This window comes from Ranitomeya variabilis, chromosome 6 (genome assembly GCF_051348905.1).
Source record: "Ranitomeya variabilis isolate aRanVar5 chromosome 6, aRanVar5.hap1, whole genome shotgun sequence".
Classification (NCBI taxonomy): Eukaryota; Metazoa; Chordata; class Amphibia; order Anura; family Dendrobatidae; genus Ranitomeya; species Ranitomeya variabilis.
The window spans coordinates 104,392,260-104,408,019 of record NC_135237.1 but is presented as its reverse complement, the minus strand read 5'-3'; the positions used below and the strand labels follow the sequence as shown (position 1 = coordinate 104,408,019).

The 15,760-nt window shown below is 39.3% G+C and overlaps 1 protein-coding gene across 9 annotated transcripts in view; it reads left to right on the top strand.

Moving 5' to 3' along the window:
* Window positions 1–15,760, top strand: part of SATB1 (SATB homeobox 1) — a 237,401-nt gene that overhangs the window by 148,876 nt on the left and 72,765 nt on the right. For all 9 annotated transcript variants that reach the window (XM_077268875.1, XM_077268872.1, XM_077268873.1 and 6 more), the window contains 2 exons: window positions 2,034–2,145; window positions 5,162–5,616. In XM_077268875.1, coding sequence (XP_077124990.1) covers window positions 2,034–2,145; window positions 5,162–5,616 — 567 coding nt within the window. The remainder of the gene's footprint in view (window positions 1–2,033; window positions 2,146–5,161; window positions 5,617–15,760) is intronic.

Below are 15,760 nucleotides of genomic sequence, written 5' to 3'. Positions count from 1 at the left end.
AAGGTAGTAAAGTTTTTTTTTTTTTACACATCCATATAACTTCCCAGCATGAATTATTACGTGTATGTAAGTAGAAATTTGTAGCCACCCAGATGGGTAAAGTATGGACGTCTGTGATCCAGGAGAAATATTGCTTTTTGTAATGTCCAGATTCCACTGTTTAAACAGTTTTGACATCTGTCTTTACATTTTTTTTTTTTGGAAGGGAAGAAGTCTTTGCTAAGAACCATTTTGCAAAGTGTTCTCCATTTCAGCCTTTCTTTACCTGTATTATGAAAGCAGATGGTCTGCATGTCTCCTGAATATTTATAACTATCGAAAACAATCTCTCGCTATTCACCCTTAGGCTTAGGAGATGTCAGGACTGTTCTGGTTGGGAAAAAATCATCTTGGGTGTTTACAGAGCGAGGATTACATTAAGCTGAAACGACTATACATTTTGGAGTTTAATATTTGTCCATCAGCTGTTTAATCGTATTTAGATAATTGTGTAAATAAGTTGTTTCAGTCGTTGCCCTCTCTACTTTATAGAGCTTGAAAGCTTTAAACACTAGTAAACTGGATTTGTCAATATTTTCTTTTTGTTTTTCTTATTTATTTATTTTGCTTCCTGAGCAGAATAATAAGAAGCACAAAATTCTTTATTTTTATTTTTTTTGTTCTCTGTTTGTGAGGTATTAGACTTGTTTTATTGCAGACTGCTCCATCCATACATTTAAACAGTTCAGGTTAAATATTGTATAAAAATATTGTTTCAAATGGCTTTTATTTTGAGTGATGGCGTCTTGTGTTAGAAGAACCAGGAGTGGACCTTTTTATTCCAGGTTCACATGGCCGTACTAAAACCGGTGACTTCCATGAATTGCAGACGTGGTTGGCTCCTTGTGCTACAAGACCTACCTGCTATTGACTTGCACTAGTCTCGTCCCCTAGTGCACACAGCCAATTATTGTCACAAGGACCGTCGGTCCATATGGAAAATTGCTTGAGTGCACATGAGCTATGGAGTCCAGTGAGCACATGGGCTGAGGATACAGTTGTCAGAACGAGCCCTTACTTGTGCTACCAAAAAACCTAACACTGAGATAATCCATTTTCATGTTTGTTTGTTTTTTATGCAGAATTTATGCCGAGTACACCAACTTTTCCTATTATATGACTAGAAAGTGTGTTTATGTAACTGATCCCGAATCCCCATGTACTGAAAGGCTCTGGTCAAATGTCTGTTTGGACATCACTCTTGTCCAGGATCAGGCAAATAGAGAAAGTTCTTGCATCAGATAAGGAAGTGGAAGCAGGAACCCCAGTTATAGTTTAATAATGTGTGCTTTTTTTTTTTTTTTTTTTTTTTTAATTATGGAAAGGTCCTGGATGCAGAACTTTTTTTTCGGTTCTTAAAAATCTTTAAATAAATACCAATGAACCTCCACTGCTTCAGTTTGCAGTAGACCTGTGAACAGAGCTGTATTTTCCAGTTATAATTGGTATAAACCATATACTTTATCGCGGTTCCTCATGCTTCATGGCCTTGTGACCCTTTCCGGCAGCAGCTAAATGTGGCTTACCGAGCAGGACCTATAGCATAGACACATGTTTTCTAGGACAGGGTTATTTCACATCCCCGTATTCTTCACTGCTTATGTAGTTCCCCCTCAATAGGAAAACATGGAGCGAAGAGAATTTTAGGTAAAAATCACAAAATTTTTTTTTAACATAGAATCTGCAATTGCTGCAACTCCTCTCATTTGAGACCGAGGCCTCCAGCCCTGAATTCTGCTACTTTTTGATAAGCCATTTATTGATAATATAACACATGCAGTATGTCATTTGTTTTTTCTGTACTACTCCATTATCCTATAATCTTTCACAGTAGGTGAAATCCTTCTGCTCTACATTATGTGTAGTTGTGTCTTTGTCACTAGGAACCTTTTTTTTTTTTCTTTTTCTTTCTTTTTGGTTCCGATTTTGAACATCGACCATTTTATTCTTTATTACAGCACAATAATATGTAATTTTTCTTTTTCTCTCTGTAGAGTATGATTTCTTCCATTGTGAACAGCACTTACTATGCAAATGTCTCAGCAGCAAAATGTCAAGAATTTGGAAGGTGGTATAAACATTTCAAGAAGACAAGAGATATGATGGGTATGTACCGAAACTCGTGTAGACAGGACCTTTGTTTGTTTTACAAGGCATTGCTGGTTTAGTGGAGGTCAGTTATGGGGGCTGATTGGAAGTATAGAGCATCTGTGTCTGCTTATACAGATGGGTATATATCCAGATGTGTAACTTTTATTTAATGCCTAAACTGTAAGGGTATGTTCACACATTGTGTTTTTTGTGTCAAAAAACCCCACAGCGTTTTACTATACCAGCAAAGTACAATGATGTATACTATTATACTTTTAGTTTTTATTGTTATTGTATTATTTTATGCATCTTCTTTTGGAATGCCATCTATGCATATTTATTTATTGCTTACACCTTATACTTTTTATTAGGACCACTACTCCATCATCCTGTGGGTTGCTTCCAGTTCATCCACAACACATTATTTGTTGTTTTTAATCATTTTTTGTAATGCATTATCCATTTTATTGCTATTTCTTTCTGTCCTGCACTTTATTAATGATTTCTTCCACATCTGCAAAAGTCAGTAAGATTTCTGTAATCCCATGCGCACGCTTCTTATATTTTCACCCGTTCAAATAAATGGGAAAACCAAAGATGGACACGTTTTTCTGCCAACACTCCAGTATTTGCAGCAGAAAAATACTGAACGTGTGCACATACCCCTAAGGTTTGAACCATTTTATATACACTGAGATATAACTCGTTGTTTGTCTTGTACATGACTGTATTTGGTTGGTCTTTATCTAATACATCTTTATCCTACATGTCCTTTATATATAATACACGCTGGGAAAACCATTTATATCTGTATTGTTTTTCTCTGCTGTAAATATGTACTGCAGTTTATAAAATACATTTGTCGCTATAGCCCGGCGTTGGGGCAAATGCGTGTGGCATGTAAATTATAGTCCTCTTTGTTTAAGCTTTCTCATTACTACGTTTCCTTTCCAGTTGATTTGGCAAAGAGAAAAGTACTGAAATTTTAGTTGCTTCAAAGAAATAAATAAACTCTACGACTATTTAGTGAATTTATTTGTCCTTACTATTGGTTTTAGCTAGTTTAACTGGTCTCTTTGGGGAAAATATGGACCAGATATACTGGAAACGGCTGCAGATCCAGTTTGATTGGAAGGATATTTTTCATAAATAGCCTTCAGTTTAAAGATGCCATATTTTTCTTTAAAACTGTACAATCTAGGTAACATAGATTATGACTTGTACCATAAGCTTCACAATGGGATACATTTTACCAGTATTCTGCAGAGAAGGTTTCAAGTGGGTGCCTCAGGTTTAAAGACCCGTCCGATAACGGTCGGCCAAACGATGGACCAGCCAATTGCTCGGCCATCAGCTACATCTTCCATCGCTCTCATAAACTGGAGCGCCTGCTATGCCAAACTTTGCTCTGTTATATGTCTTGGCTAACAAAAGGATCAGCAGTCCAAAATCGGACATGCCGGAACCTTATCTTCCCCCTACAATCATATGTTGGGGCCCACCATCCACATTAAGCTGTTGTCTAAACCCGTCAGTATCTGCCAATTTCAGCTGACGTTGGTCTAATATGTATTGGGGCCTTAAGACTTCTGACCTGTCAAGTGTTAGTAGTAGTTGATTGCTCAGGAGACCCTCATGATAGATGGAGAAAAGGGGCACTGGGGGTCTGCAAACCTTACATTATATTGGTGTATGGTTCATTCTCTCCTCTTCTGAATGATGCCAAGATATCAACCACAACCAGCCCTGTGCTTTGGTTTGGATATCATACGGCCGGCACCACCCAGACCCATATCTATGGAAGTATGGTTTAACTGGAAATACTTATTTTAGTAGCTCGTGTGTGTAAAATATATATATATTTGAAAAAGTTGATGAGCATAACCTCTAAAAGTTGGCATGCTTCTCATTTCTATGACAGTATGTCACTGCCCAGACAAGATCAGCTCCTTTTCATGGTACTCCCGGATTTGTTTAGGAGCCCCCCAATAGTTATATACATGCCTCTCTATGTGAAATTAATCTTGTAGACATTATTATCATATTCAGTAAGGCCCTTAGTACACTATGGAAGCTTTTCTGTATCTGTGAGTGCGGAGATACTGAGAGGTTGATTTATTTATTTTTAATTCAATAAGGCTTGAACTTTGCCTTTTAATACTACCCCAAAGCAGAATTCATCAGATATGTTGCTCAATGCCAAAGTCTATTTTGAAACCGGCTCATCAGTTATTTGAACTTTTCAGATACAAGGTCAGGGCTGTATTAATTCCTTGACCCCTTTCCCACCCCCTGGCCATTAAAAAAGAAAAAAAAAAATTATCCTAACGTGATGGATGCCACATTTTAAATGGTATTCTTAGCCAATATAATGCAGCGGAATATGTTGATCGTGTCCAGAGTCAGATGTCACCAGGAGGACTTGGGTGTCATTTGTTCTATAATTATCCAATAGCCTTGGTATAGATTTACAATGCTGCTTCTGCTTTACTATGTGAGGAGGATAGTGTTTGCTACTGTGTATTAAGGTGCGAGGGAGGAGAACTGCAGGAGGCCAAACTGAACCTGGGTATATTGTAATATTGTAGCAGGTTCACAGAATCTACTTCATCATCATTTATTTATTTTATTCGATTATTTTTTCCTCCTCTAATAAATGTGCTAAAATAAAGTGTGTGTGTGTCTGTAAAGGAAACATATACAGTACATTTATTTTTTATGTATTTTCCTTTAGTTGTATCAAATGTAAATCTGCATTTTTTTGCATTTCCAATTCACTATAAAAAATACGTTTATGTTGTGATACTTTTCTAGAACTATTTAAAAAATTATTTATATATATATATATATAATATTTTTTTATTTTTTTTAAATAGTTCTAGAAAAGTATCACAACATAACTGTATTTTTTATAGTGAATTGGGAATGCAAACAATTTAGATTTACATTCGACACAACTAAAGAGAGAATAAAAGACATATCTAATATTTGTAAGGTGCAGCCGTTATTAATATATAATTTCCTTTTCTAGTTGACATGGAAGACCTGTCTGAACTATCGCAACAAAACACAAATCATGTGAACTTTGGTCAGCAGCCTGTACCCGGTAATAGCCCCGAAAAGCCTTCATCCCCAGGACAGCACTCTCTCAGCGGTCAGACCACTGTGCGGACGCCTCTCCCCAACCTGCACCCGGGACTTGTATCTACACCTATTAGCCCTCAGTTAGTAAATCAGCAGCTGGTGATGGCTCAGTTACTGAACCAGCAATACGCAGTGAATAGACTATTAGCCCAGCAGTCCTTAAACCAACAGTACTTGAACCACCCTCCTCCGGTCAGTAGATCCATCAACAAGCCTATGGAGCAACAAGTGTCGCCCAACACAGAGGTGTCTTCCGATATCTATCAGTGGGTACGTGACGAATTGAAACGAGCAGGAATCTCGCAGGCGGTATTTGCACGTGTGGCTTTCAACAGAACTCAGGTAAATGTGCTGCTGTTAATGTAACGTTCATCATGTCGAGTTCTGCGGCCTGAGAATAAATATTAGGCTGCGGGAGATACAATCAGCAGAGTGTCTGCTCTCACCTCCCATATCCTCTCCCATATCCTATCTGCTTACAGTTTGCTTTCCTGATAGATAAACAGATGCCTAAAATGTACTGTATATGGCTGCTTCAGATGAGGTATATGATTAGATAACACCAGTGGTGCACATTGCTGCCTTCTGCTTAAGCATATTAATTATTCTGGGTTGTAGAAGAAGTTAGGATTTTGAAATGTTATTTGTTCTTTTGTTTTGTAAGTAGCACTCCTGTAATTTTACATATATATATATATTATATATATTATATATATCATTTTTTATTTTTTTTCCCCAATTTGTTAGACCTCAATGTATATACAATACTTACGGGTTGCTGTCTTCGGCCATTTCCAGTGCCGTTCCAGCATCATGTGACCTGCTGAATCGCACGTGCTCTGCCGAGGTCTCTCTTTAAATCTTGTCATTGCAAGATTAAGAGACTCAGAGCCAAAGCTGTCTAACCTCATGCCGAGTATCACAGACTTGCATTTAGAAAGTAACGTCCGTTCTGCAAAGCAGATACTATGGGATTCGGCAGGTCGCACATGCAGCCACGTGAAACTAGAGTGGCACTGGAAACAGCCGAAGATGGCAAAAAGTAAGTATTGCATACACATTAGTGTTTTCTGTTAGATGGGAATATTTTTTATAAAAATCCCGATTGCTTCTTTCAATACCCATCATTTAATTGCAGCCAAGTATGTACAGTATGCCCCCCACTGCAGTCCTATTTTACCATTTCAGTTGTATTCAAGCAATAAATAAAAGCTCCTTACAGATCTATAGATTTGTACCACCAGCCTCTATACAGATCTTTTTGTCTCCATGGTAACAGACATCAAACCTATCCCTTGTTGTGTGATCCTGTAGTAATATTTCCATTAATTTGCGCCCTGCTCCTAAAGATGGCTACAATTATTGACCACAATAAGGTGAATGGTTCCACCTGCTTGTGAATGATAGGCGCAGCCATTCACCTCTTCCTTCTTTTTGGCCATTTTCAATTACTTAGTTTGGCCCTGTATGTTTCACTGAGATAAAATTAAAGGGGACGTTCTTTCATGATCAGATGTGTATGGCCACTTCTGGTAACCAAGAGTAACTGCAGGATCAGACTACACAAGGCTTGTTTGTAGTCTGTAACCATAGAGACACTTACATTTTTTTCCCTGATCAATTTATTATGGAAGTGAATATTCGCATATTGAATGTATGTGGTCTAAGCCAAGCATTTTTTTTTATATAGAATTTCACTTTTATTTACCTGTGTATTGTAGTCACGAGCATATTGCATGGAAGTGTATGGGTCATTGAACTCTGTGGTCACGTTGTCTGCTGTGTCTTCATTGTGCATTGTATGGTGTCCGTGTACATATAAGCAGAGACTGTCTATAACTAGAAAAAATGATATCGCATGACGTCGCTAATTTATTACTTGTTTTTGACACACTTCACACTAATTAAAAACCTTTCTAAAAAAAAGTCTGCCAAGTCTGTGCTCTTGGTGCAAAAGTTGGTGTAGATGTAGACCACAGCCGTGAGGTGGACAGACAATAACAGTTTTTGTAATATGACCAGTGAGTTGGTCCAGGTACATTGTGCCATGTGAACCATTTATCAAAATTCTCCCACTGTGATGCATTCCAGCAATGTCGGTGCTGCCATTCTTGGCAGATCACCGCTGCAGTAAATCAGTAGACACTGACTAGCTGCAGCCTTTACTATTCTGTCAAAGTGGACGTCCGCTCTGCTGGAGTGCTAGAGGGCTGCCGCTGATCACAGAAATGTCATGCAACTTGCCTAGAATAGTCGCCCTGACTTTGTAGGAAGAGCACTGCAGGAGGTGAGTATCCCTTGTTATATAGGCCACTGAAGTAATAAAGCAGGGGTTAGTGCAATGTGTGTTGTCATCAAAAAGTGATATATTGTTTTTATCAAGTTATGTTAACTTTTGATAGGATTTATTTCATTTTTTTTTTGCTGTCATATATTATGTATATATTTTTCTGGCCATTATTAGGCTGATGCACTGTTCTGTAGACACCACTTCTCTGCATTTTAATCACAGGCAGAGCTCCACTAAAAGCTATCTATGTATATAGCTACTGTAGGTTCTACCATTCTCAATAGGTGATGGTCACAGCTCACCTCCTTCCCCCAGGTGCATAAAGTTGGTATACGTGCAATGTATAGGAGCATGTTCACACTGCGGACATTTCACGGACAAAACATCCCCCCAAAAAACAACAAAGTGAGCATATATCCTGTAGTAAGTGAATCGTAATAGTACATATAATGACATAGGGTGCTTAGTTAACACGTTATTTACATGTACTATTACTATTCACTTACCATTTCCTACACTTGCTCTTTATTTCTTTTCTTGGGTTAGGTTACACATGCCTAGAAAACTCTCTCATGAATATCAATGAACACTTGCAGTATGTGTCCTACGGACCACATGACTGCAGTAAAGCAGATCTCCAAATTCTCAGATATGATAGCTGCCCTGTAATCGTGGTAATCAGTTTTTCTGATGCATCTGTTTTGGTAAATACTTGTATTCCTTAGGGATTACAAGTAGTGGAGCACTTTTGTTTCTTAGCGTGTCTTTCACCTCTCTGTGGTTTCCCTGTCTTGCTGTCAGCAGATAATTTTACTAAATTTTATGAATTAGAAGAAAGCACAAGATTTTGCTGTAAAACACTAGATCTCGCGTATTCAAAGTAAGGTGGGTTGTGAGATCCTGCTCTGCATGCCTGGATCCCACAACCTGGAAGTGCGAACCGGACTTCTGCTAGATCGAGTCCTTTAGCCTTGGCATGAGGGAAACTTGTGTATTTTTGCTAATTTTACCTAATATAGCTAATCCGTCTCTGATTTCTTAAATAAAAAGGGCAGCCACAGATTAGCTATGTACAGCATACCCAATGCTAGTCTGCCATTCCTCTGCTTTTCCACCTGGAAAGTGTCAGTGAAGGTGCTTTCCATTTACCCTGCCGATACAAAGTCTTCCTACAGTCAGTAGTGAATGGACAGTGCCAGGGGGGAGGTATGGACAGAAACCCGGGTGGTAAGACCAGATCTTCCATGTTGGTGCTGATCCTGTTTTTGTACTGTGGAGAAGCCTATGCAGAAATCGGGTAATACAACCATTTATAGATCGTCCTCTTACAAGTAGGATTTTGCTTTAGTAGATAAGCTCTGTGTATTTTTTTTTCTGGTAATTTAACTTTTTTCAGATACATGATGTTAATGGAATTGTCCAACTTTTGGTCAGAATGTTATTTTTCTTAAGTACATGGAATTGAGGCTTATTCTGGACGCAGAATGTGTTAACGGAGAATCAATCAGTCAGGCCGCTATCATGGTGGTTTGTAACTTAATCTGTCTTAGGCCACATTCCCACCTTCAGTATTTGGTCAGTATTTTACCTCAGATCCAGAAGTGGTGACGTGTTTCTATTATACTTTTCCTCTGATTGTTCCACTCCTGGTTTTGGATTACAAATACTGAGGTAAAATACTGACCAAATACTGACGGTAGGAGCGTGGCCTTATTCTGAGCTCCTCTTCTCTGATTTATGACCGCGGACCACACTTGTGGTGTGCTCAAGGACACAGCTTGTAAAAGACAAACTGTTCAAAATTTTTAATGGAACCCAATTACAAGAATGATTTTTAGCCTATGAATACATACATGCAATCCCTTTAGTGATTTGGACCCCGTATGTGTGCAGGTAGGGTTGAGCAGACTATATGTATATTGTGATGGAGGCAAAGAGGACACGCGTCACAAGGCTTTAACAGTATTTAGCACAGCCCAAACGATCAGTCACATAAACGTTTGTTTCTGCAATATTTTTCCAGTAAAACCACTGACGCCATGACAGAAAAGCCGATGGACCCCATTATGGTCAATAGGTTCTTGCTGATGCTATTTGCATCAGTGATATAGAACATTCAGGCTCTGCATACATTTAATTTCTCGTCTTCTAAAATGGAATTGCAAAACGCAGTTGTGAACAGATCCTTTTGTTGGAAAATTAAATGATAATTTTTAGGCATGATTTCTAAACATTATTTTATTGCTGGTTTGTCCAAAATGTTGTTTGCGGACTCTCACAATACATATCTCTCCAAACTTGTGGTCAGAAATTGCGGTATATGAGGGGTGATTGTAATTACAGGATTCATCACTCCATCAGTTAACAGTTTTTCTAATCATTTGCCAGTGGTTTACCATATGTATGTTTTAAACACTTCTATATAGTTAAGATTAAAATCTAGAGAACCTGTATAGTGGGGAAAAACGTAATCTTCTAGTGCCCTTTAAACCTAATTTTAGGTTGTGATGTGCCAAAATTATATTACTATTAGGAGCTACCAATTTTTATTTGCATCATTTTGTATGTGTGACATCATATATTATTATTTCTTTTGTCATCTGTCATGAAAAGCTTCCTTTTTACATTGATTCCTAATACATAACCAGATGAATCCGTAATATTCTTGTAAATAATGTGCAGAGGAATTATCTTTCTTTTTACACGGTTACTTTAATCATTACCAATGATAATACACATTAAATACCACTAATAGTTCAAATGTGGCTTTTAATTACTACCGCCAAGTCTTCTGCAAATCATTATGCTAAATAAAGGAATCCCACAATGAATGCAATAAACTTGGGGCTTGCAAAATATTGTAATTTATGATTTTTTTTGTTCCATTTTTGTACAAAGTTATAGCATTCATGCTTGTTTTAGAAAGAACTAAAATTGGATTTTATTGGAATTACGCGGAAACCAGAAGATGCTGAAATAGCTTTGAAAGAAATCTTTATTAAAGGGAACCTGTCCCACCCCTCAGGCGTTTGTAACTAAAAGAGCCACCTTGTGCAGCACTAATGCTGCATTCTGACAAGGTGGCTTTTTAGTTACAAACGCCTGCACACGCTGAAATAAACACTTATAAAATGTACCCCCACATACCCTGAAATCGTCCCGGGGCAGGACTTTCCTTCCTTATCAGACGCAGCACAGCCATCACTCCGGAGCTGTGCGTGCCGGGCGCCGCCTCCTCTTGCTGCATTATCGTCCCTGGCGCCTGCGCTGTAAGTACGAAGGGCAGCGCAACTGCACATGCCTGGAAAAAAACTTAAAGCGCCGGGGATGATAATGCAGCAAGAGGAGGCGCGCCTGGCACGCACAGCTCCGGAGTGACCGGGACGATTTTAGGGTATGAGGGGGCACATTTTATAAGTGTTTATTTCAGCGTGTGCAGGCGTTTGTAACTAAAAAGCCACCTTTTCAGAATGCAGCATTAGTGCTGCACAAGGTGGCTCTTTGAGTTACAAACGCCTGAGGGGGGTGACAGATTCCCTTTAAGACACAATATGCTACTGTTTGGATAAACCTGCAGATCCAATGTTTTATTAAGTATAAAATCTCAGTGTCGTTTTATAAAACATTTTATATAATGTAGGTTCTGAATAGTGTTTTGGATCAGTGGGGGTCCGGATCCTGAGAACCCCACCCACCTGTCAAAATACCAGTGCACGCACAATGCTGTGTACGGGCATAATGGTAATAGTCTACAGGGCCATACAGTCACTCTCACAGAGCGGTGTACAGATCCGTAGACTTACTATTAAAGGAGCTACGGAATTCATAGTGGTAGTTTGGCTGATCGTGGCAGTCTCAGAACCCGGACCCCACCGATCCACAAGAGCTTTACATTAGGCTAGGTTCACAATAATGTGAAAAACTGGACACATTCAGGAAACTCATCTGGATCTTTTAAAAGAGATTGTCGGGTTTCCATTATTTTGTCAGTTTTTCTTTTTTTACCCTACTAAAAAAAAAAAGCTGGGGACTATAGGGAGAGGACTGAGTAGTGGCCCCTTGCTGACTTCTCTCCGCACTGCATTTCTTCCATGTGTGTACGGCAGCAGAGCGCTGTCAGTCAACTACAGCAAATCGAGGAGAAGCCAGCCACCGAACTACTTCTGTCTCTCTATAGTTTCCAATCAAATCTTCAAACTACATTTTATCTGAGACACCGAAGCTTTTTAAATATGAGGCTGGATTCAGGCGAACTTATAAGCACACGGTGTGCGCCAAGATATCTGCACAAACTGAAATTGGACTGCTAGACTGACATCCAGAAATTACTTATAGGCCGGGGTCACACTTGCGTGTGCAATGCGAGAGAATCGCACATCAAGACCCGGTACTGCTGCCGGCACTCTGGACCGGAGCGTTCAGTTGCATGTATTTCTATGCAGCCGCACGCTCCGGTCCGAGTGCCGGCGTCAGTGCCAGGTATTGATGCGAGAGACTCCCACAAGTTTCTCGCATTGCACACGCAAGTGTGACCCCGGCCATAAAATGTAGGTACTTGACATACAATTTGGCGAATTCATGGGGCCCACCAGCCATTACAACCTGACCACCTCCTTTTTTTTATGTAATTTTTTTTTAATTTTTATATGGGACCTTAACCTTTTTTTCAGACCGATCTCTTGGAAGGTGAAAAGCCTAGACATTTAAAGGGCATATAGGATCTAGATTTAATTAGAAACAGCCATAGGCTGGGTTCCCACATATCAAAAATCATCCCTAAGGGCTCTTTCAGATGAGTAGTTTTTCTGGATGTGTGCTGCCGAGTTACAATCTGACAGTACACTGATTAATGTTAGTAAATAGGGAGGGCTGTTCAGATGACAGTGTCCATGTAAAAAAAAAAAATTCAGCGTGCACGATTCTCCTCTGTATTTCAGAGTCACCAATACAAGTCTATTGGTCCACCTCGAAAAAATTGGATCCCATTTGGATCATCTGTATTGCATATTATTTTCATATATACATAGTCATTTATTAACATGGAAAGTAGATTTTAGACTGTTTATGTAAAAAAACGAACACACATGCAATATGGATGATTATACAGATGAAAATCGGACTATTTGTCATCTGCTCGTCTGAATCAGGCCTTGGGCTGATGGGAGAAGGGCTCGGCCAACTAACGGGACAGGCGCTCTCTCCAAATGTTCACTACGAAGAAAACTCCTAATGGAATGAAGCCAATGTGCACAGGTACGAGCTGCTGTGACTGCGTTATATACACACCAGAATACACTGTATACAGATATTACATAAATGAAATCTACATTCCTGCTATGTAGAATATACTTAGAACATCTGGTATGTATATAATGCTCACAGCAGCACGTACCTGTTCACACTTGCTTTATTCTGTTAGGAGGTGCTGGTCAGTTTTTTTGTTTGTTTGTCCGGATTTCACTGTCCATCTCTGGACTGCAGTGCAGGGACCCAATTGTATGTCTCCTTACCTGAGTCTCCTAAAATGCCAAACAAATCCCTCTAAAACCCTGTAAGGTAAGGATCTTCTGGAACGTGGAACATGTTAATAGAGGTCTCTTGGATCAATTTGATTGTTTTAACTATGGCACGGTTATTTACTGGCTTGGGGTGTTGTAATTTTCTTTTTCCCCCAGAAATGTTGTAATTGTTATTTTACATGGATACTTGGTTCTGTGAGATAAGTAGATTGGATCCATTTTATCCACTTAACATTTTTACGGAAAATCTTGAAATGTCTCCTAATCTTACTACCTCCAACCAACCAAAGGTCTTGCTGTTCTCACGTGCAGCATCCATAGCATTTACCGTACTTAGTTGGTTCTATTACCTATGTTTCTACTGTCACTTAGGAATAACGGCCCTCTCATATGTTCAATCCTCAACGTCTGTTAACGTTAGTCTTCAAAACAAATAAGGGGGTGTTTGTAAACTTGTTCACACTCGCCATAAAAATCCTGAGCATGCTAAGTCTTCTAGCACATTTTACTCCTCATTCAGGCATCCGTAATGTCACTTGCCTATCTGTGTTTCTCACGAATTAGAACGTATGCCTATTATCGCCTATGGGGCTTTCCTTTCATGGGTCCGTGTGTTTTAGGCAGACTTAGTGGGGAAGAAAATAGCAAAAAAAATCCAGATACATGTCCACTTTTGATCCACCTCATGGATCAAAATTGCCCATACCTCTATGGGTCCATGAAAATCATGGACAACACCCAGATGCCAACAGTGGGCAATACGTTGCTCTCCGTGATCAACATTGTGGCGCGTAGGAGAAGCTTTGTCATGTTTTAGTTTCTTTTCATACATGAACATCTCTGATGGTAAAAGCTGACACAATGCTGAAAATGTGATCAAAATGCTGGTGAACAACGGTCCATGTTTTTACGTATTGGAAAAATCACAGACATCTGAATGAGGCTTTACACAGAAGCCACTGATTAGCCCAATGAATGAGGCTAATCCATGTGTGACTCTGCGGCGCATGAACTACACATCTGTAGTAAAACCGTCCGCCTGAGATTCCTGGCACAGATTCTCTTGTAAATATGTATTTCATTTGCCATAGGTAAATCCATGAGGTGTGAACAGCGTGCTTTTAAGACCGAAAAAATGGCAGTTCTTCTCTGATGCCACCCATGGCAGGACTGTATGTGTGTCCGTTCTTGGCCGTAGTTATATATCGGTATAGCTGCTATGTTTTATTTCTTATCCACAAACTGTTGTGGGGCCAAGTAATAGAGAAAAAAGTTAGATCTTTGAACATTGAAGAAAAACTTTGTGTGTTTTTTTTCATTTTATTCCTGTGACACTTATGTACAGAAGACAGCACCACAAACAGCTTAAAGGGTAACCATACTTTTAAAGTAACTTATTGTCTGTCGTGTGCATGAGGAATAACACTATTACTGGCCCTTATGTCTCGTATATCTTGCATTTTCAACAGTGTTATATTCTGAAGGATTTATTTCCTAAATTTTCTATTGACACCAAGCTGGTTAGGGGAGACTCACTGCTATGATGTGACCCCCATACACAAGAATGGATTCCTGCTCTTTTCTTTTTAGCACAGAGAGAGATGCAGCCTGCAGGATATTATATAGTAGTCCATAGCCATGTAGGTGTGAATTCAGCTCTGTGATGAGGTAAAAATCGAGTAAGAAAGCTCAGCATGATCTTTCTGTGTCTCCCTATGCCTTTTAAGTCACTCAGCTCCTCACTTCTCCTCCCCTTTCCTCAGCATGGAGTATAACAGGTTGTGTAATTTGACCCCTCACTGAACTGGTGTCTGTCTTAGTTTGAGTCATATGTGGTTGGGGTTTTTTCTTTTGTCTTGGTGGAGATAAGTTGAGGAAAGGGGTGGAAGATGGAGAGGAAGAAATGGCTGGTGAGCTATATTTCAAAATTTCTTATATTGGTCTGTAACATTGCTAGATGCCCAGTTTTTTGGAAGTACAATTCCCATTTAAGTCCTGTTTGCGCTTTTCTTTTTGTCCTAAGGTGTTATGACCTTATTAGAACCTCGGTGATCCTGAGAATTGCTCAGCAAGTTGTGCTTTTTCTACTCGGAGGACAATGACCATTTGTATAATGACTAGACGCTACAGGTCCTGCTAAGTTTGAAGAGTTTTTCACAGTAGAGGTAGCCATAGGCAGTAGATGAATATGCACAGGCTGACCTGCTGTTTATGGGGTTGGCTCAGCAGCCCCCAAAAGCAAATATCACGGGAATAAGTAGTGCAGGTGAGGTTTTCGACATGTGCAATTATTTTAAGCTTCCAGGGGTTTTCCAACAATACAATAAAAATTACAAATACAGTGGTACATCTATTCCAAATAGATTTGGTCATGGAAAGAAGTTTAACATAAATGGACCTTTCATGCCACTGTGCTAGGGGTCACCAGACCGTACTAGATTATCCTGGGTGAGAGCGTTCCTCTGATTTGTTGAACGCTACCAAATATCTATTGTCTTGTGCTGCTCCCCACATTTTCTTTTGCATGCTGATTAGTATATAGTAGGATTATCTATGACTGGTTTTAGTAACCTGATACAGATATACCTTCTTGTGCTAATGGCCGCCATATTTTAGACTGGGTCATACCTAGTGAGGCATTGTACATTTAGCAAGTTTTAGGTATTCCGGTCAGTTA